General features: G+C 49.6%; 2 protein-coding genes across 6 annotated transcripts in view; both read left to right on the plus strand.

Annotated features, from left to right (window-relative positions):
- On the plus strand, nucleotides 3,315–12,017 carry CDK20 (cyclin dependent kinase 20). Of its 3 annotated transcripts, none has more exons than XM_018052528.1 (8): nucleotides 3,315–3,691; nucleotides 4,053–4,166; nucleotides 6,694–6,882; nucleotides 7,126–7,247; nucleotides 7,448–7,510; nucleotides 8,622–8,778; nucleotides 9,206–9,361; nucleotides 11,056–12,017. In XM_018052528.1, the coding sequence occupies exons 1-8, from the start codon at nucleotides 3,617–3,619 to the stop codon at nucleotides 11,251–11,253; spliced, it is 1,074 nt and encodes a 357-aa protein (XP_017908017.1). In that variant the 5' UTR covers nucleotides 3,315–3,616; the 3' UTR covers nucleotides 11,254–12,017. The 3 variants fall into 3 exon arrangements, with proteins under 3 accessions (XP_017908017.1, XP_005684296.2, XP_017908018.1); XM_005684239.2 differs by having other exon boundaries at nucleotides 8,622–8,745; XM_018052529.1 differs by having other exon boundaries at nucleotides 4,053–4,162; nucleotides 6,731–6,882.
- The window catches only part of FBXW12 (F-box and WD repeat domain containing 12), a 35,664-nt gene continuing 29,465 nt past the window's right edge, over nucleotides 14,733–20,931 (plus strand). Inside the window, exons 1-2 of one of the 3 annotated variants that reach the window (XM_005684240.3) lie at nucleotides 14,733–14,872; nucleotides 18,722–18,759. In XM_005684240.3, the coding sequence (XP_005684297.1) occupies nucleotides 14,783–14,872; nucleotides 18,722–18,759 (128 nt within the window). In that variant the 5' untranslated portion in view covers nucleotides 14,733–14,782. The remainder of the gene's footprint in view (nucleotides 14,873–18,721; nucleotides 18,760–20,931) is intronic. The other 2 variants (XM_013966237.2, XM_005684241.3) reach the window with 2 other exon arrangements.

Consider the following 20,931-nt stretch of genomic DNA (forward strand, 5'->3'; position numbering starts at 1 on the left):
TCTTGCTGTTAATTCTTTTGATATATATTCAGAAGTAGAATTGCTGGATCACATTGTGATTTTATTTTTAATTTTTGAGGAACTGCCATACTGTTCTCCATAGCAGCTACACCATTTCATATTATTTTGTGTCTAGTTTCTTTGAACATTGTGCTTGAGATTCATCCATGTTGTTGCAAATGACAATGTTTTGTTTATTCTCATTACTATGTAGCACTCCATTAGGTGAAAAATCCTGCAATTTATTTATTCTAATCACGACGGTGTGATCACTCATCTAGAGCCAGACATCCTGGAATGTGAAGTCAAGTGGGCCTTAGAAACCATCACTACGAACAAAGCTAGTGGAGGTGATGGAATTCCAGTAGAGCTCTTTCAAATCCTGAAAGATGATGCTGTGAAAGTGCTGCACTCAATATGCCAGCAAATTTGGAAAACTCAGTAGTGGCTACAGGACTGGAAAAGCTCAGTTTTCATTCCAATCTCAAAGAAAGGCAATGCCAAAGAATGCTCAAACTATTGCACAACTGCACTCATCTCACATGCTAGAAAAGTAATGCTCAAAGTTCTCCAAGCCAGGCTTTAGCAATACATGAACTGTGAACTTCCTGATGTTCAAGCTGGTTTTAGAAAAGGCACAGGAACCAGATATCAAATTGCCAACATCTGCTGGATCATGGAAAAAGCAAGAGAGTTCCGGAAAAACATCTATTTCTGCTTTATTGACTATGCCAAAGCCTTTGACTGTGTGGATCACCATAAACTGTGGAAAATTCTGAAAGAGATGGGGATACCAGACCACCTGACTTGCCTCTTGAGAAATCTGTATGCAGGCCAGGAAGCAACAGTTAGAACTGGACATGGAACAACAGACTGGTTCCAAATAGGAAAAGGAGTCCATCAAGGCTGTGTATTGTCACCCTACTTATTTAACTTCTATGCAGAGTATATCATGAGAAACATTGGACTGGAAGAAACACAAGCTGGAATCAAGATTGCTGGGAGAAATATCAGTAACCTCAGATATGCAGATGACACCACCCTTATGGCAGAAAGTGAAGAGGAACTAAGAAGGCTCTTGATGAAAGTGAAAGAGAGTGAAAAAGTTGGCTTAAAGCTCAACATTCAGAAAACGAAGATTATGGCATCTGGCCCCATCACTTCATGGGAAATAGATGGGGAAACAGTGGAAACAGTGTCAGACTTTATTTTTCTGGGCTCCAAAATCACTGCAGATGGCGACTGCAGCCATGAAATTAAAAGACACTTACTCCTTGGAAGAAAAGTTATGACCAACCTAGATAGTATATTCAAAAGCAGAGATATTACTTTGCCGACTAAGGTCCGTCTAGTCAAGGCTATGGTTTTTCCAGTAGTCATGTATGGATGTGAGAGTTGGACTGTGAAGAAGGCTGAGCGCCGAAGAATTGATGCTTTTGAACTGTGGTGTTGGAGAAGACTCTTGCGAGTCCCTTGGACTGCAAGGAGATCCAACCAGTCCATTCTCAAGGAGATCGGCCCTGGGATTTCTTTGGAAGGAATGATGCTAAAGCTGAAACTCCAGTACTTTGGCCACTTCATGAGAAGAGTTGACTCATTGGAAAAGACTCTGATGCTGGGAGGGATTGGGGGCAGGAGGAGAAGGGGACGACCAAGGATGAGATGGCTGGATGGCATCACCGACTTGATGGACATGAGTTTGAGTGAACTCCCAGAGCTGGTGATGGACAGGGAGACCTGGCGTTCTGTGATTCATGGGGTCGCAAAGAGTCGGACATGATTGAGCGACTGAACTGAACTGAACCCAAAGTCATTAAAATATCATGTTTTCTTCTAAGAGCTTTATTATCTTTTATATTTAGGTCTGCAGTCCATCTGGAATCAATTTTTGTGTATACTTTGAGATCTGCTTCAATAGACATTTCTTCCTCATATGACTTTCCAAATGACCCAGTACCATTTTTTGAAGACCATCCTTTCCCATTCCACTGCTGTATTTACCCACACCATCTGTAATAGCTGTAAAGCATTCCATTCTAAGGCACTCTCATAACTTATTCACCATTCTTCCATGGGATATTTGACTTATTTTCTGGCCTCTGTCATCATCAAACAGGGTGAATATATCTGTATGGACATCAAGACCTTCTTCTGAAATTGTTAGAGTAGAGTACAATTTCTGAGCCAGAAAAATATTTATTTTTTTGAAGAATTAATAAATTCTATGGTTCACATTTCAAAAAATCCAAAGAGGCTCAGTGAAAAGACCGCCTCCTACCTTGTCCCCAATCCTTCTGGTCCCTTCACCAGGTAAGCACAATCATGAAATCTTGAGCATTTTCCAGACACCTTGTAATACATGAACAAGCATTATTTATATTCTTTTCTTCTTTTCTTTTTACACAGCCAGTGGCACTCTATATACTTTGTTCTTTGTCTTGTCCCTATGACTTAATACATCTTAGAAATCTTCCCGTTAGTATACACAGAAAAGCACCCTGGTTCATTTTTAAGGTAGCCTAACTGATGTGTGTATCACAATTTAGACAGTCTCCTATCGATGGATATTTACGCTGTTTCTAAGTTTTTGCAATTCATCTGCGCTTCAATGACCGACCTTGCATGTGTCATTTCACATGAGTGCAATGTATCTGTTGGAGGAGATTCTAGAAGTGGGTCAAAGAGGAGATACAGCTGTGATGTGATTATTTTATTATTATGTTAGTTGTGATTAGATTATTTTACGGTTTATTTCATCGTGTATGAGATTGAACACTTTTTCAGAAGTTTTAAAAAGCTACTTGCTTTTATCAACATCCTTTGACGGCATGCACTTCTTAAAAATCCCTCAGTCTGCAAATTCCTCCAGGTTTCCTCATTAGAAGTCCTCAGACATTGTCTTTCTGTATCAGACTTTGCACTTTTTAAAAGATGTCTTTAAATGCTGCCATTTGACTCTCCCTCCACAACGCAGACCGGAACCCGTCTTGCTTCAATCATCATTGACTCTGGGGCTTAAAGGCGGAAAATGGCACCTGTATGTTTTCCTAGGTGGAAGCTCTAGGTAAGGGGGAGGAGGGATCCTGGCCTTCTGGGGGAGGAGCCCGCCCCACCCTGTAACTTTTCGGCCACGCCCTCGGCGCCGCAGTCACGCCCCCGGGTGGACGGCCCCGCCCCTCCCCGCCCCGTGCTCGCCTCCTCCCTGAAGAGCGGCTCCACCCTCCCGCCAATTTAGCGACTTTCCACAGCCTCTCGGCCTTGCCCTCCGGCTGCGTGGCCCCGCCCCGTTGCGTAACCTGGCATCACTGGTCACGTGGTGCTCGGCAGAGGCGAGAGGGATCGGCGGTGACCATCGCTCCCGCCCGCACGGTCTGCGCTCGGATGACTTCTGCTAGTGAAGCGCACTGAGGCGTGATGGCGAGGACCTAGGGAAAGGCACTGAGATGCCAGGACGCCATTCCTAGTTGCCCTCGGCCTCCAGGCGCGGGCGCTCGTTTCCGCACCGTTGCTAGGCAGCCGCGTCTGGGGCGGGAGCCGGGGGGCGGGCTAACGCGGAAGCGTCAGATGCAAGGGAGGGGCTGTGACTGCGCAGGGTCAGGGTGCCGGGAAGAGGGCCATGGAGCAGTACTGCATCTTGGGGCGCATAGGGGAGGGTGCGCACGGCATCGTCTTCAAAGCCAAGCACGTGGAGGTGAGCATCCAGCCCTTCCTCCTTCGGTTCCATTGAGATCTCCCCGTCTTCCTGACCCATGCTTGGGCCATAGCTTCTGCCTCCCGGTAGTTCATCCTAGCGTGCGCCCGCCTCTTTTGCCCGCGGAGGGGAGGGCTTCCAAGTTGCGGCCAGCTACCAACGGTGCTTTCAGCGAGTTCCCCTAGTAGCCTGGCGTCGATATCTCTGAGTTGTTTGCCCAGCTCTGCGCCAGTTGGCCCTGATTTCCCTCCAGCACGGGTTGAGGGGTGCGTTCCACCCCCACGAGGACCTCAACCCTCGGCGTCGCACCCCTTTTCCCAGCCGGGATGGGCTGGCAGTGTCTGCGTTCTGTCCCAAACAGACTGGAGAGATCGTTGCCCTCAAGAAGGTGGCCCTGCGGCGGCTGGAGGATGGCATTCCCAACCAGGTCCTACGGGAGATCAAGGCCCTGCAGGAGATCGAAGACAGTCAGTATGTGAGTGGGGCTGGTGTTCTGAGGGGCTGTCCCGCCCTCCTTGCTCACTCCCACTCTGAGGGCCTGTGGTCACTGTGTTTCCTTATTTGCATCCTCACCCCTCAACTCACTGCCTTTCTTGTCCACATTCATTCACCCAGTTATTTCATTCCTCACTCCTTCCCTCTTGTTCACTCATTTATTTCTTGCCTACTTGTTCATTCATTGACTGACTTATCCTTTTTCTCAAAACATACAATGATTTCTAATGATAACGATTATTGCCACCTGTTGAGCTCCTGTTACATTTTGCAGGCTGGGTTAACTGCTTTTATGTACACTGACCTTCTGAGTTTTCTCCTCCATACTGCAAGGCGGGTTTCAGGCTCTCCTTCTCTCAGGCCAGGGCCTGCTCATGGGCACTCAGCTGGCTCAGCTTATCTGTGGAGGCTTTGGCCTGATTGCAGAATCAGCGTTTTAACATTAGGGTCTCCCCTAGGCTCTGCCTTCTGCTGGGCACTGGCAACACAGCCCCTAACCTGCTCTTGAGAACTGAAGTGTGGTAGGGGAGACAGCCAAAGGCTACAGGGTCCACTTGGCGTGATTTGTATGTGACAGGCATGAGAGGGGCTGTGGGCACATGGGGAGAGACACCTCACACACCCAGGCTCATTGCATGGTTTTCTCTCTTGTCCATGTCCTTCCTGAGTGGAGAATGTACCTAACTTCCTGGGTAGTGACAAGGCTAGGCCCACGCACCCAAGAGTAGGCAATACTCTGACTTGCTTCTTATTCTCTAGAGATGTCCATGATATTTTGTGACAAAAGCATGTTTTAGAACTGCATGTGTCAACCTGGTTTAGTATAAGAATATTTAGTGTATATATACATATACATATATATATAGGCTTCCCAGGTGGCTAAGATGGTAAAGAATCTGCCTGCTATACCTGAGACCTGGGTTTGATACCTGAGTTGGGAAGATCCGCTGGAGAAGGGCATGGCAACCCACTCCAGTATTCTTGCCTGGAGAATCCCATGGACAGATAAGCCTGGGGGCTACAGTCCATGGGTTCACAAAGAATCAGACATGACTGAGCGACTAACACATACAACACGCGCACACACACACACATGTATGAATATGTGTCTGTGTATACCATGTCTCTTATAAAGTCTGGTGGGATAGACTCCTACTGTTGACTATAGGTGGTAGGATTTTATTTTTGCCGGGTTTTTTTTTGTTATAATTTTGTGTATTATCTGAATCTATGTTTGTCCCAATTTGTAAAATGTCTGCTACCATCAAAATCAGAAAAACAGCACCACGGCCATTCTTGTTTTTTGAGGACAGTAAAAGGGCTTGCAAACAGCTTGTGTGAGCTGGTTGGAGGGCCCATGGGAAGCTGGTGATACAGTCCTATGTCCTGTGTGGCAGGCCTGAAGGGTCTATCTTTAAAACACTGCAGATATTCCCCTGGCTCAGGCCATCCTCACCTCTCATCAGAACTACTACAAGAGCTCCCCGTTCCCTCCTCCACCTTCCCTGCCACTACTCCCACTCCACAGTCAAAAACTGTAGATGAATCCACTCCCCAGCTTGAAAAGCTCCAGCAGCTTCTCTTCACTCTGAAAGAACCATCTCTATCTGCTCCGGCTCATGCCAGCCTCTTCATTCATTCAGCAAAATTTCTTCCATGTCTCCAAAAACAGCACTATCGAGACTCCAGGAATATAGAACAGAGCAGCCTCCTTCCTGTTCTTGCCTTCGAGCCTTGTGTTTGCTGACCCTTGCCCACAGCTCCCTCCCAGATCCCTGTATAACAGACCTCACCCCGTCTGTTCTCTTCTGTTTTCCTCAGAATACCCTATAGGTTTGTTAGTTTCTGTCATTTGTCCCCTGAGCTCCTTAAAGTCCTTGGGAACCCACTGACCCTCCCTCCTGCTCATTGCTGTGCAGCCAGCCCTTGTGATCTTGTGGGCCCTCAGTTTATATGGCATGTCTCCTGCGCCCAGTGCTGGGAGCTGTGATCACCTGTGTGGATGTGTGTTTCCAGATGACTTTCCAGTTCGTGGGCTGGGTGGGGGATCAGACACTGCCCTATGTGGCCTTTCTTAGACCTCCTTTCCCCTGAGGGTTTGCTAGAGCTAAATCACTTCAGTCATGTCTGACTCTTTGCGACCTCATGGACTGTGACCCGCCAGGCTTCTTGTCCATGGGATTCTCCAGGCAAGAATACTGGAGTGGGCTGCCCTGTCCTCCTCCAGGGGATCTTCCCAACCCAGGGGTCAAAGCCACATCTCTTACGTCTTTTGCGTTGGCAGGCAGGTTCTTTACCACTAGCGCCAGCTGAGTGTTTACTACAGGATTCCAGTAGGGACTTGCCTTCTGGGAGAAGGGAGCAAGACAGCACCCGGCTCCCTGATGCTGAGCTTAGGTCTCTTGTCACCTTCTCTGCCTGCCTGGTCCTCTGTTGGCGCCGGGGCTGAGGATACAAGAGAGTCTGAGCCACGTGAGTCTGCAGGCTGACGGGGCACCCCACTACAGGTTGTGCAGCTGAAGGCCGTGTTCCCACATGGCGCAGGCTTCGTGCTGGCCTTCGAGTTCATGCTGTCAGATCTGGCTGAGGTGGTGCGCCATACCCAGAGGCCACTGGCCCAGGCGCAGGTCAAGAGCTACTTACAGATGCTGCTCAAGGGCGTCGCCTTCTGCCATGCCAACAACATTGTGCATCGGGTCAGTACCACCATGGACTGGGGTGGGCCTGTGGATGGCTGGGCTGGGAGTAGGCCAGCCCTTGATAAAGGGCATGGTTTGGGAGGGGACAGAATGGGCAGGGCCTGGGGACAAGTGACCAGAGTTGTGGCCCTGGAGGAGACCAGGTCCTGAGCTCACCCAGGTGGCCAGCCTGCCAAGCCCTCCTGTCCTGAGGTCCACTGGGGGCTCTAGAGGAACTGATGCTTCTTTTGGTGCCCTCAGGACCTGAAACCAGCCAACCTGCTTATCAGTGCCTCAGGCCAGCTCAAGATAGCGGACTTTGGCCTGGCCCGGGTCTTTTCCCCAGATGGCAACCGCCTCTACACACACCAGGTGGCCACCAGGTAGGGAGGACCAGTTTCCAGGGCAGGATATGGCAAAGGATAGGCCCCCAGCCTTCCTACTGGGGAAGAGATGATTTTGGACAGAGATGTTCTATTCAAACAAGTGCTCCTGGGGCTGGTGTGGGGGTCAGGGTGACCTTCCAGGGCAGCTTCCTGACAGACAGGCGACCTACCTGTGACCCCCTGCCCTCCTCTCATAGGTGGTACCGAGCCCCCGAGCTCCTGTATGGTGCCCGCCAGTACGATCAAGGTGTCGACCTCTGGTGAGACTCCTATGGGCTAGACAAGGGGGAATGTGGGTAGCTGAGTCACCTCTCCTCCTGGACACTGAGGTCTCTAAGCCATTTGGGGGTTTTCCCTGCTGTGAGCTCTAGTTTGCCTTGGGAGTGTCCCCTCTGGTTAGAGTATCTCTGAGGAGTTTGGAATCAGTGATCCTCCCCATGACAGTTTTGAGCTGGGAGGGGACAAGTGGAATTGGAGTGATTGTCCCTGTAGGAAGCTTCTGGGCTGAGGTTGGGAAGGCAGTCCGAGGCATGGGGCGTCTAAGCTGGTATACAGGGGATGACACCCCAGGATGTAGTGTCCCTGAGTTATGCAGAGGCCTGGGTCCCTGGGTATGAAGGCCCTGAACCTTTATTTGGAGTTGGATGCATGGCAGCTCACTCTAGTATTCTTGCCTAGAGAATTCCATGAACATAGGGGCCTTGTGGGTTACAGGCCATAGGCTCGCGGAGTCAGACATGACTGACTTACCTGGTAGCTCAGTTGGTAAAGAATCTGCCTGCAATGCAGGCGACCCTAGTTTGATTCCTGGGTCAGGAAGATCCGCTGGAGAAGGAATAGGCTACCCATTCCAGTATTCTTGGGCTTCCCTGGTGATTTAGATGGTAAAGAATCCTGCTGCAGTGTGGGAGACCTGGGTTCAATCCCCTGGAGAAGGGAAAGGCTACCGACTCCAGTATTCTTGCCTGGAGAATTCCATGGACAGAGGAGCCTGACAGGCTACAGTCCTTGGAATCGCAAAGAATCAGACACAACTGAGTGACTTTCACTTCCTAGAGTTCGAGATCTGGGGGCTGTTTTGGAGGTCTGCCCCAGAATGGGAGGGGGTGGCTGTGTGTCCCAGAGTATGAGTTTCTGAGAAGTTCCCAAAACTATTGGGTTGATGTGTGTTTCAGAGTTGAGGCCTGAGACCTATTTGGAGAAGGGGCTGTGCTCCGTATTCTAGGCTTGAAGCTTTGGACTGTGTGAAGCTGGGGATCTGTAGGCTACTTTGTGGGTGTCTTGACCACAGCGGGAGGTGTGGGTGCTGGTGTGGGGAAACCTGTGTCCCTGGTGTGAGATCTCTGAGATGTTTGGCTTCTGTACCTGCAGGGCCGTGGGCTGCATCCTGGGGGAGCTGTTGAACGGGTCTCCCCTTTTCCCAGGAGAGAATGACATCGAACAGCTTTGCTGTGTGCTTCGAATCTTGGGCACCCCCAGTCCTCAAGTCTGGCCGGTTTGCAGGGGCCTACCATTTGGAGGGGTGGGGGTGGGTATCCTCTTTTCCCCCAGCAGCTTTTAACTCGCCTGCCCTGCATCTTCTGTCTTCTGCCTCATGGCCCCCACACGTCCTAGACGCTCCCAGACCTTGGTCCTGGCCCAGCATGGGATCTCCTCCATCCCTGATCTGCTGGAGGAGGAAGGACCAGGGTCCAGCCCCGACCCCTTCCTGTGAATCCCCAGCACACACGCAGCCCATACCAAGCTGGGCATGGAGCAGGTGCCTGAGATGTGCACATGTTCACTCACATCGTGCTGTGAGCGCATGATGTCATGAGTGATGTGGTGTGAGCAGGGGCAGGTGGATGGGGGCTCTGTGAGTGAGTGGCAGCAGGTGGGTGACAGGAAGCAAGAACTGACTCCTGAGGGGGCTGACGGGGTGGGCGCCAGCCCTAATAAGCCCCCTTCTCCTCCAGGAGATCACTGAGCTGCCTGACTACAACAAGATCTCCTTCAAGGAGCAGGCGCCCGTGCCCCTGGAGGAGGTGCTGCCTGACGCCTCTCCCCAGGCCTTGGACCTGCTAGGGCGGTTCCTCCTCTACCCACCACAGCAGCGCATCTCTGCCTCCCAGGTAGGGAGACACCCATTGTCCTGACCCTCCTTGTTCATGCCCCTGTGACCTAGCAGGTTGAGGTCCTCAGAACCTGTGATGGGCTGGGAACAGCACCCCCAGAGACAGGGGTCATGGAGAAGGTGTGCACCCTGGAGAGGCAGCAGGTGGCTAGGAGTGGCCATATTAAAAGGGCATGCCCACCTTGCTGAAGAGTGCATCTCGCTTCTTCATCCCTTCATTCCTTCAAGAAGAATTTACTAGCATCTGGCATGTGCCCGGCATTGTCTTGGGTCCTGATGCCGAGTGAACAGATGTGACTTGTTCCTCTGGGCTCTCCACCCTGTGGTGGGGCAGGGCAGCCAGTCTGTGGGCATCAAGGGGAGGGATGTTGGGACTGACTCTCGGGTCATGCAGGTCTTCTGGAGAAGGGCAGGGGCGGGGTCTATTATCCCGAGAGAAATAATAAGCAGAGGCCTGGAGAGGAGGACCCAGAAGGGGTAGGTTGTGGCTGCAGGCGAGGGAGGAGGGGAGAACCATGGGCTGATGGCTCATGGTATCAGGCCTCTGTCACATGTACCTGTCCATCTGGCCTCACGGCAGCCTTACCTCCCTGCCCTTGGAACAAGCAGTGTGTGTTTACCTACACCCACTGTGAGTTCCAATGTCAGCAGTGCCTTTAGGATGTACTGAAGCCAACCGAGGCTTCCCAGGTAGTGCTAGTGATAAAGAATTTGCCTGACAGTGCAGGAGACATTAAAAAAAAAGATGCAGGTTTGATCCCTGGGTCAGGAAGATCCTCTGGAGAAGCGAATGGTACCTCACTCCAGTATTCTTGCCTGGGAAATCCTAAGGACAGAGGAGCCTGGCGGGCAAAGTGTTGGACGTGACTGAAGCGGCTTAGCACACACGCACAAAGCCAACCGACCACTTCTCAGCCCCGCGCTGCTGCCTCCAGTCTAAGCGCCTCCTGCCTCCCCGGAAGTCTCCAATTGCCTCCCAGAGTCTGCTTCTCCTCCTGCCCATTCAATCTCTCCACCCTGCAGAGAGAGGGACCTTGTCCAGGCAGGCTGTCACATCTTCCCCTGCAGGGCTCTCTCCTCAGCCAAGAAGCCCAGGTCCTAGTGGCCCACAGGCATCACACACGTGGGGCCGTCACGTCTGTGACCCTGCAGCTCCCTTCCCCTTGCTCACTCTCTGGGACCTCAGGCCTCCTCCAGGTCCTAAGGTCTGTGCACTTCTGTCCCAGAGCCTCACTCATTCAGCTTCAGATCTCTGCTCAAGTGCTACTTCTTGGGGCCTACCCTCCTGTTCTTCAGGCCTGCAGCTGCCCTAGTTTTCCTTGTCCACGCTCTGACTTTCTCTTTCCCACAGCACCAATCATCTGATGCACTGTTTATCTTACTATATCTTGTTTATCCCCCCTTGTGCTGTGCTGTGCTTAGTCGCTCAATCATGTCCAGCCCCTGACTATATGGAAGACTTGAAGGCAGAGCTCTTTGTTCAGTTCACTGCTACATCTCCTGTCTTTGGAGCAGTGCTGAAACAGTGAACACTCAGAGCTGTTGGGATCATCTTGAATGGAGAATGCGTGAATGAGAAAATTTCTTCCGGGGTATTCATATCCCCCGCTGCTCCCACAGAGGGAAATGAGCTGAACCTGGAAGGCTGCAGTGACCGATTTCCTTTTGCTATCTCTTTCTCACTCCCCTCAGGCCCTCCTGCACCACTACTTCTTCACAGCTCCCCTGCCTGTCCACCCCTCGGAGCTGCCGATCCCCCAGCGCCCAGGGGGACCTGCCCCCAAGGCCCACCCAGGACCCCCGCACGTCCATGACTTCCACGTGGACCGGCCTCTCGAGGAGTCACTGTTGAACCCGGAGCTGATTCGGCCTTTCATCCCGGAGGGCTGAGATGCAGGGCCAGGCCCTGTTGGCTTGTCCCCCCAACTTCCTGCCCCTCCCAAGGACAACCCAAGCCACTCTCTGCTCCAGCCTGATTTCGACCACAGTGGCCCTGGTCCTGGCCAGATGATGAGGCCATCCAGCCCCAGCAGAGGGCGCCCGCAACCTGTGCTGTCGGCCTCCCACCTGTGTGCTGAAGGAGGCAGTGAGTTCCACTGCTATGCCTGTCATCATCAGGGATTCCACCGGTCAGGGATTGTCCCAGTGGAACCATATAAGGCAGCACTGAGTTTACCATGTCCTCATGTTGGAAACCCAAGTGAGAAGGAAAGTTTGGTTTGATTTTGTTCTCAGACATTAAACACTAGTTCAACTTTGAGATTTATTATAAAAACCCTGAATAGTTCTATGTGACATACGCCCCTCTTCCATAGTTCATATAGAGAGAGTGGCCGAGGTGGCATCATCTCTTGACCCTTGTTTCTCTCTGGTCACTTGGAAAGTGGCCCCATTCATGGCTACGTTAGTCTTGCGGGCTTCCTAGGTTCTTCATGTAACAGAGCTCCTTTTAGAGGTGAGGTGGCAGAAGGCAAGGGCCAGGGATGGCTCAAGTGGGGGACCCAGTAGTGACCCTCCACACTTTAAACTGGTTTACCAGCATCACCCTCAGGATAAAGGTGAACCTTATCCTCTTCGCTCAGAGATATCTTACAAATAAGACAGACATTCCTGGAATTCATTTGTTAATTCAGTAAATATCAAAACAATCTGAACTTGCTTTTGTCTTTCTTATTTAATAATTTGGTAAGCCAACTCTAAAATATATATGTGGAAGTGAAAAGGTTAAAAGGAGGGAGAAGCAGAAGAAAAGGAGAAAAGCAATGAAAGGATTTACCATATCAGATACATACCAAGACATATCATAGGGTTATAGTAAACAAGACAGTGTACTATTTGTTCATGGACAGATTAAAAACAGACAAGTGAGAGAAACTTACTAGCAGTATTTTATTCAAAATATACATTTTGTGCTCATATGTATAAACTTCTGCAAGCACTGAGGTTACAGAGGTGGCTAACTGCCACCATCACTGCCCTCTAGGCTCTTTGAGGGTAAAGCACAGTAAACTCAGTTGTTGCTTACAAGGATGAGTTTAAGTATTTCATGTGACTTTAAAGGTATTTTAAGGATCTGGCTTCTTCGTGTTTGTCCAGCCACATCTGAAGACTAAGTAAGCTTCAGTCTAGCTCAATTTCTGGTATCTCTCACCTCCATATAAATGTGGGTCTAGACCCAAACCCTGATCACTGACACTCAGCCAGTTCTGCTCACAAAGACTCTATAAACCTTACCCCCACCCCCGACACAGACCCTAGCCTTGACCTTGAGCCTTAAATTTAACCTGACTCTATTACCCCTGACCCTGGCACATACCCTCACTCTCACCTTCACTCAGTTCTTTAGCAGCCCCTTCCCCATCCAACCCCCAGCCCAGGCACTGGCCTGACTTTGATCTTGCATTGACTCTGACCCTCATCCAAACTCTGACCTCATTTGACCTAAAATTTAACCTTGTCCTTGAACTTGGCTCTCATTTTCACCTTAACCATGACTGTCTAATTGATATTTATCTTACTTTGTTTCTCATGTTGACCCTGGGATTGAACTCTGGTCTCCTGCATTGCAGGCAGATACTTTACTGTCTGAGCCACTGTACTCAAGCTGAAACTGAAACTAGTCTGCACCCCAAACCTGATCATGACTCTGGTTCTGACATTCATCTTGCCATGGACTCACACTTGGCTGACACCACTGACACCCTAATCACATCATGACCTTGAACTTGACCTAGACCCACCTGAAATTGAACTTCAGGGTGATATAGCCCTTCATGATTATGATGACTCTGATCCTCAGCCTAATCATCACCTCCATCTTGACCTATCCTCACGTTGAAACTTAAGCCTGATTTTGACTATAAGCCAAACTCTGACCCTCTGTGGTAAGCAGACTAATGTTCCCCTAAAAATGCCCATGTCCTAAGCTATGAATATGCTGTTTTACACACAGAAGGGATTTTGCAAATATAATTAAAGGAATGAGATGTAAAGAGTGTCCTGGATTATGCAGATTGGGCCAGTGTAATTGGGGGAGAGGAGGGAGAGTTGGAGGAGAACTTAATTCCTGCCAGCAGGAGTAGAAATGGAACCCCACCTTGACTTAATTGACCTTGACTTTCATAACGTCATGCTCACCCTGACACTGACATCATCCTCACATTGATCTTGACCCTGAATCCAACACTGATTCTAATTCTGAACATCAACCTCACCCTCAACTTGACCCTGAATCCTACTCAGAACTGGATATGCACTGTCAACCTGAACCCAACTTTTACTTTCATCCCCAAAATACCATCTTTCTTATCCTGACATTCATCCTCTCACTGACCCTCTGCAATGGAGGCACAACTTGATCTTGACTGTCACACTGATCTCAAACTTGAACTGGATCTTGAAACTAACCCTGGATCTAAAATTTCCTTCACACTGATCTTGTCCTTGAACCTGATTCCAATGACATGACCTTGACCTTTTTCTGATTTTAACCCTTAACCTGACATAGAATTTTACCTTGAACCGGACAGTCACCCTATTTCTGATCTTCATCAATCTGTCCCTGATCTTACGCTCATCCTGACTGTGACCCTAACTGCTCTGACACTGAGCTAGATCATGCTCCTCACCCTTACACTAACTCTGATCTTTGATATGGTCATGACCGAGTCCAGAGTGAGGTCCAGGGTCAGGTCCAAGGCAGGGGTCATGACAAAGGAGACACTAGGTGAGGACCAGTGCCAGGGTAAGGGGGAGGCTGGGGGTCTCTGTGAAGGTGATTGTGAAGGTGAGAGTCATGGCTAGGGCAAAATTCGGGGTGAAGGAATGTTAGGGTGTGTCAGGGTCAGGTGAGGGTAAGAATAGGGGTGGGTAGATGTCAGATGCTAATGAGGTCAAGGGCAATGATTAGGGTGAGGCTGAAGAAAAGGGACAAGGTCTGGATACGGGCCAGCACCAGGGCAAGGGCTCAGGAGGTACTTTGTGCAGGGGCACCACAAGTTCCAGTGTAAGGGGTAGTGCAAGGGCGAAGGTTAGAACGAAAATGAATGTCAGTATAAGGGGGTGAGCGAGGTTCTGGGCTACTGTCAGGACAAGAGCAAGTGCCGAGGGGAAGCTCAAAAGCCAGCTGAAGACTAACAGAAGCGGAGCCGGCGTGCTATCACTGGAAGTAGTAACAGCACCGCGGCTGGCCAAGAATTATGCCAGCCGGCCGGAAGCCGGCGGGTTGGGCGGGGCGCGGCCTGCGGAAAGAGGTTCAGCTTGAGGGGTGGGGCTCGGCCTACGGGGGCGGGACTCGGCCTCGGGGGCGGGGCTCGGCCTACGGGGGCGGGGCTCGGCCTACGGGGGCGGGGCTCGGCCTACGGGGGCGGAAGCGCAGCGAAGGCGTGGCAAAGCCCCGGCGTCCTGGGCGGCGGGCGCCATGGAACCGCAGTTGGGGTTGCATGAACTGTTGCATGTCTTTTCCTTCTTGGAGGCTCGCGACCTGCTCTGCGCCGCCCAAGTGGACAAGGTAGTGCGTCCTGTCCCAGGTGGGAGGCAGGGCTGGGTTCATGGTCATGGGTGTGTCCACGGTTGGTCCGTTCCCTCTAGGCCTCAGTTTCCCAAATCTGGGAGGGGGCGTGCGGCGGCCCTGAATCCGCCCGGAGTCAGCAGAGGACGCTCGTGGCCCCCGAGGTGGTGACCTCCTCAGCGTTTGAAGGGGTCGCTCAGAAAGCCTCTTACTCCTCCGTCCCTCCATCTGTCTATAGTGTGTCCAGAGCTCCTGTTGGTTTGACATGCTCTGGGTACCTGTGAACAGAGTTCACCCCAAGATTGACTTAGAAATCCCTCCTCTTCTGGAATGTTCTGAAAGTTCCCTTCTGGGGCCTGCCCGGAAATCCTTGCTCTCCCAGTGAGTGGCACCTCCTGCAGGCTCGGGCTACCCCTTCTCAGCCAGTCGAACTCTCATACTGGCTGTGAAGCCTAAGTGCCTGTTGAATGTGGTAGTCTGGTCTGCGCTTCTGCACATGTTACAGGTATTGTGAGCGCTTTCTCTTCTGTGTGCTCCCTCAGCATAGCTGTAACCAAATGATCGTACAGTGTTGTGTATTTGTTAAATATCTGCTCCTCACCCCCCACCCCCACTAGACTCATTTCTAAGAGTGGGGAATTTATTTCTTGCATCACTGTGTATAAAATCACTGTATAATCATCGTGTGTATACACTCAATGTGAGGTGAGGTGAGGTGAAGTCGCTCAGTCGTGTCCGACTCTTTGCGACCCCGTGGACTGTAACCTACTAGGCTTCTCCGTTCATGGGATTCTCCAGGCAAGAATACTGGAGTGGATTGCCATTTTCTTCTCCAGGGGATCTTCCGGCCCAGGGATTGAATCCGGGTCTCCCGCATTGGAGGCAGACGCTTTAACCTCTGAGCCACCAGGGAAGACTACACTCAGTATATGGCTTGATAGTTAATTGTTCAGTCACGCGAAGTCCTGTCCCACTCTTTGCGACCCGTGGACTACAACATGCCAGGCCTCTCTGTTGCTTACCATCTCCCAGAGTTTGCCTAAATTCATGTCCATTGAATCGGTGATGCCATTCAACCATCTCAACCCCCTTGATATTTAGGGTCCTCAGTAAATGTTTGTTGAGTGAAAGAATTTCTTCACTTTTAAAAATACATTATCGTATCGCTTTACAAAAGGTAAACAGACCTTTACCTGCTTTGTGTAATTATAGTTTAAATGTGTAGAGTAAAATCCTGGGTTGTTATCCCCAGTTGTACCCGTAAGGTATTACGTGTCTTTTTGGTGCTCCAAAATTACTGCAGATGGTGACTGCAGCCATGAAATTAAAAGACGCTTACTCCTTGGAAGAAAAGTTATGACCAACCTAGACAGTATATTCAAAAGCAGAGACATTAGTTTGCCAACAGAGGTCCATCTAGTCAAGGCTATGGTTTTTCCAGTGGTCATGTATGGATGTGAGAGTTGGACTGAGAAGAAAGCTGAGCGCCGAAGAATTGATGCTTTTGAACTGTGGTGTTGGAGAAGACTCTTGAGAGTCCCTTGGACTGCAAGGAGATCCAACCAGTCCATTCTGAAGGAGATCAGCCCTAGGATTTCTTTGGAAGGAATGATGCTGAAGCTGAAACTCCAGTACTTTGGCGACCTCATGCGAAGAGTTGACTCATTGGAAAAGACTCTGATGCTGGGAGGGATTGGGGGCAGGAGGAGAAGGGGACGATAGGGGATAAGATGGCTGGATGGCGTCACTGACTCGATGGACACGAGTCTGCATGAACTCCGGGAGTTGGTGATGGACAGGGAGGCCTGGTGTGCTGTGGTTCATGGGGTCGCAAAGAGTCGGACACGACTGAGCAACTGAACTGAACTGAGGTGGCGCTAGTGGTAAAGAGCCCGCCTAGCAGTGCAAGTGACTACTTGGTCGGGGACGTAGGTTTCATCCCTGGGTCAGGAAGATCCCCTGGAGGAGGAAATGGCAACCCACTCCAGTATTCTTGTGGGGAGAATCCCATGGAGGAAGGAGCCTAGTGGGCTATGGTCCATGGGGTCACAAAGAGTCAGACACAACTGAAGTGACTTAGCATGCATGCACACCAGTAAGGAAAATGAGTATCAGGTAGTGAGTGTGTTGGCTGAGGTCACCCAGGTAGTCCCCCAACAGATTCAGAAAGGGAGGTGCCCTTTACCCTTTGTTAGTAGCAGATTCTCTAGGTTCTGGTTCCCCTGTTAGTTAAAATGAGGTCAGTAAACCCTGCCTCACAGTGTCATCATGAAGGTCAGGTTCTAACAGAGAGATTCTCAGAAGACTTGAAAGTGAAAATGTTAGTTGCTCAGTTGTGTCTACTCTTCTGCGACCTTATGGACTGTAGCCTGCCAGACTCCTCTGTCCATGGAATTCTCCAGGCAAGACTACGGGAGTGGATAGCCATTCCCTTCTCCAGGGAATCTTCTTGACCCAGGGATCAAACCCAGGTCTCCTGCATTGCAGGTAGATTTTTTACCATCTGAGCCACCAGGGAAGCCCAAAGGTGGGTAGCATCTATTTTGTAGGTTCCATTACATTTTATAATTATTAAGGATTATAAGTATTAGGGAAATAAGATCTCAGTTGGGTTTTGAACTGGGAACTGTGTAAAAGGAAAATGGATAATCTTGCCAGGTTTGATCTTTGCAAAATATCAACTTTACATTCCTTCCAGCCAAAAATTCCTTTTTTTTTTTTTAAATTTGTCTATACTGGTTCTCAGTTGTCACACACAGAATCTTCAGTTTTCACTGCAGCATGCAGGATCTAGTTCCCTGATCAGGGATCAAACCCAGGCTTCTGCATTGGCAGTACGGTGTCTTAGCACCTGAACTACCAGGGAAGCCTCCAAAAAGACTTCTTAAGGGCTGAAATATTTTGAACTTGGATGAGTGAGGGCTGCAGAAGTAGGAGCCTGGGCTCAGACAGGATGGTTGTTACTTCTACCAGGGCCTGGTAAGCCACATATCTGGATGGGAGCCTCAGTAGGTCTGGGCCACAGAAAGCTCCCAAGTGGGTTCCGTGAGGATGAGTAGGCTCCTGAATCCAGTGTGGCCCAGCTAGAGAGGCCAAGGGGTTCCAGGATGCAGGTGTGGCCTGAGGGAGAGGGAGGCATGGCACTCTGATCCTGTCCCAGGGCCACCTGAGCCTCTTCCAGACATTTCTGCAGAGAGCAGTTTGTGGGAATAGGGCCTATGTACCCTCCCCAGATAGGAGTTCCGTTCTGCCACCTTGACATCTCTGGGCCATCTCTTTAGCCAGGGCCTTAATTTACTCCATTGCAGCAGGCTTCTTATGGGCCCTGCCGCTCTGCCTTCTTCAGTTCTTCCTTCTCCTAGCCTCTAGTGACCTTCCTGAAACACAGTTTGGCTTGTCGCTCTGCTGTTTACAATTCTCAAGTGACGTCTCACTGTTTTTGCCCTTCCAAGAGTTGGTTTAAGCCTGTCTTCAGCTCCTTTCTCTGTGTTCTGATGAAGGCAACCTGCTCATCATCTTTTTCACACTTGTGAATCTCTGCCGAGGTGGATGTCTCTCCCTGAAATCGCTTCAGGCATTTTCTTAGAGGACAGCCACTCATCCTCAGGGTTTGATCCATCATTTCTTCTGAACCTCTTGGCCCCAGTTGAGTTGGTCTTCTTTCCTTCCTCGTTCGTTGTTTGGTGGGTTTTATTTGATTGTCTGAATATGTCAACTCAGGGTGAGTGTTCTTGAATGCCAGCACTGGATCTCATTCAGCGCTCTGTTGCCTCCACAGGGCCTGGCAGGCTAGGCCCTGATTGCTTGCTGACTGAACAGATGACTGTCTTCTCTCTCCTCCTCTTTTAGGTCTGGAATGAGGCTTCAAGGACCAAGGAACTGTGGAGGTGAGTGAAGGAAAAACCAGGCCTCTCAGGAGAGAGTGTGCCTTGAAGGAGAGAGGGGTGGCCCTTTTCAGCACTCGCTGCATTTCTGTTAAGGAGACAGGAACAGACAATCCACAGCCCCTACCAGCAGGAAACTCCTCCCTACTTGGAGAATAAGACTTTTCTTTAATAGTGAAGTGAAGCTCGCTCAGTCGTGTCCAACTGTCTGTGACCCCATGGACTGTAGCCTACCATGCTCCTCCGTCCATGGGATTCTCCAGGCAAGAATACTGGAGTGGGTTGCCATTTCCTTCTCCAGGAGATCTTCCCAACCCAGGGATCGAACCCAGGTCTCCCGCATTGCAGGCAGATGCTTTACCATCTGAGCCACTAGGGAAGCTCATATAATATATAATAGTATATTGAAATAAAAAAGACTTTATTAATCAAGTGGAGGTTAATCTTAGGGGTGGGGGTATTAAACTCGGGCAGACGTGTATAGCAGATTGAATGCAGCTGGCTGATAGACAAATTGATGGACAGATAAGCCATTTTGATTTCATCTTTGCTGTAACAGCATTGTTCAAATGGGTATATCTTTCCTTTACTCCTTTGCTTTTCACTTCTCTTCTTTTCACAGCTATTTGTAAGGCCTCCTCAGACAGCCATTTTGCTTTTTTGCATTTCTTTTTCTTGGGGATGGTCTTAATTCCTGTCTCCTGTACAATGTCGCGAACTTCTCTCCATAATTCATCAGGCATCATCAGGCACTCTGTCTATCAGATCTAGTCCTTTAAATCTATTTCTGATTTCCACTGTATGGTCATAAGGGATTTGATTTAGGTCATATCTGAATGGTCTAGTGGTTTTCCCTACTTTCTTCAATTTAAGTCTGAATTTGGCAATAAGGAGCTCGTGATCTGAGCCACAGTCAGCTCCTGGTCTTGTTTTTGCTGACTGTATAGAGCTTCTCGATCTTTGCCTGCAAAGAATATAATCCATCTGATTTCGATGTTGACCATCTGATGATGTCCATGTGTAGAGTCTTCTCTTGTGGTGTTGGAAGAGGGTGTTTGCTATGACCAGTGCGTTCTCTTGGCAAAACTCTATTAGCCTTTGCCCTGCTTCATTCTGTACTCCGAGGCCAGAATTGTGTGTGGTTTATTCTGTGTGGATCACAATAAACTGTGGAAAATTCTGAAAGAGATGGAAATACCAGACCACCTGACCTGCATCTTGAGAAACCTGTCTGCAGGTTAGGAAGCAACAGTTAGAACTGGACATGGAACAACAGACTGGTTCCAAATTGAAAAAGGAGTACAGCAAGGCTGTATATTGTCACCCTGCTATTTAACTTATATGCAGAGTACATCATGAGAAACGCTGGGCTGGAAGAAACACAAGCTGGAATCAAGATTGCTGGGAGAAATATCAATAACCTTAGATATGCAGGTGACACCACCCTTTGGGCAGAAGTGAAGAACTGAGGAGCCTCTTGATGAAAGTGAAAGAGGAGAGTGAAAAAGTTGGCTTAAAACTCAACATTCAGAAAACTAAGATCATGGCATCCGGTCCCATCAATTCATGGGAAATAGATGGGGAAACTGTAGAAACAGTGTCAGACTTTATTTTGGAGGGCTCCAAAATCACTGCAGATGGTGACTGCAGCCATGAAATTAAAAGACGCTTGCTCCTTGGAAAAAAAGTTATGACCAACCTAGACAGCAAGCTAAAAAGCAGAGACATTACTTTGACAACAAAGGTCTGTCTAGTCAAAGCTATGGTTTTTCCAGTAGTCATGTATGGATGTGAGAGTTGGACTGTAAAGAAAGCTGAGTGCTGAGAAATTGATGCTTTTTCACTGTGGTGTTGGAGAAGACTTAAGAGTCCCTTAGACTGCAAGGAGATCCAACTAGTCCATCCTAAAGGAAATCAGTCCCGAATATTCATTGGAAAGCCTGATGCTGAAGCGGAAACTCTAATACTTTGGCCATCTGACGCAAAGAGTTGACTCATTTGAAAAGACCCTGGTGCTGGGAAAGATTGAAGGTAGGAGGAGAAGGGAATGACAGAGGATGAGATGGTTGGATGGCATCACCAACTCAATGAACTTGAGTTTGGGTAAACTCCAGGAATTGGTGATGGACAGGGAGGCCTGGTGTGCTGCAGCCCATGGAGTCGCAAAGAGTCAGA

This window comes from Capra hircus, chromosome 8, assembly GCF_001704415.2.
Source record: "Capra hircus breed San Clemente chromosome 8, ASM170441v1, whole genome shotgun sequence".
Taxonomy (NCBI): Eukaryota; Metazoa; Chordata; class Mammalia; order Artiodactyla; family Bovidae; genus Capra; species Capra hircus.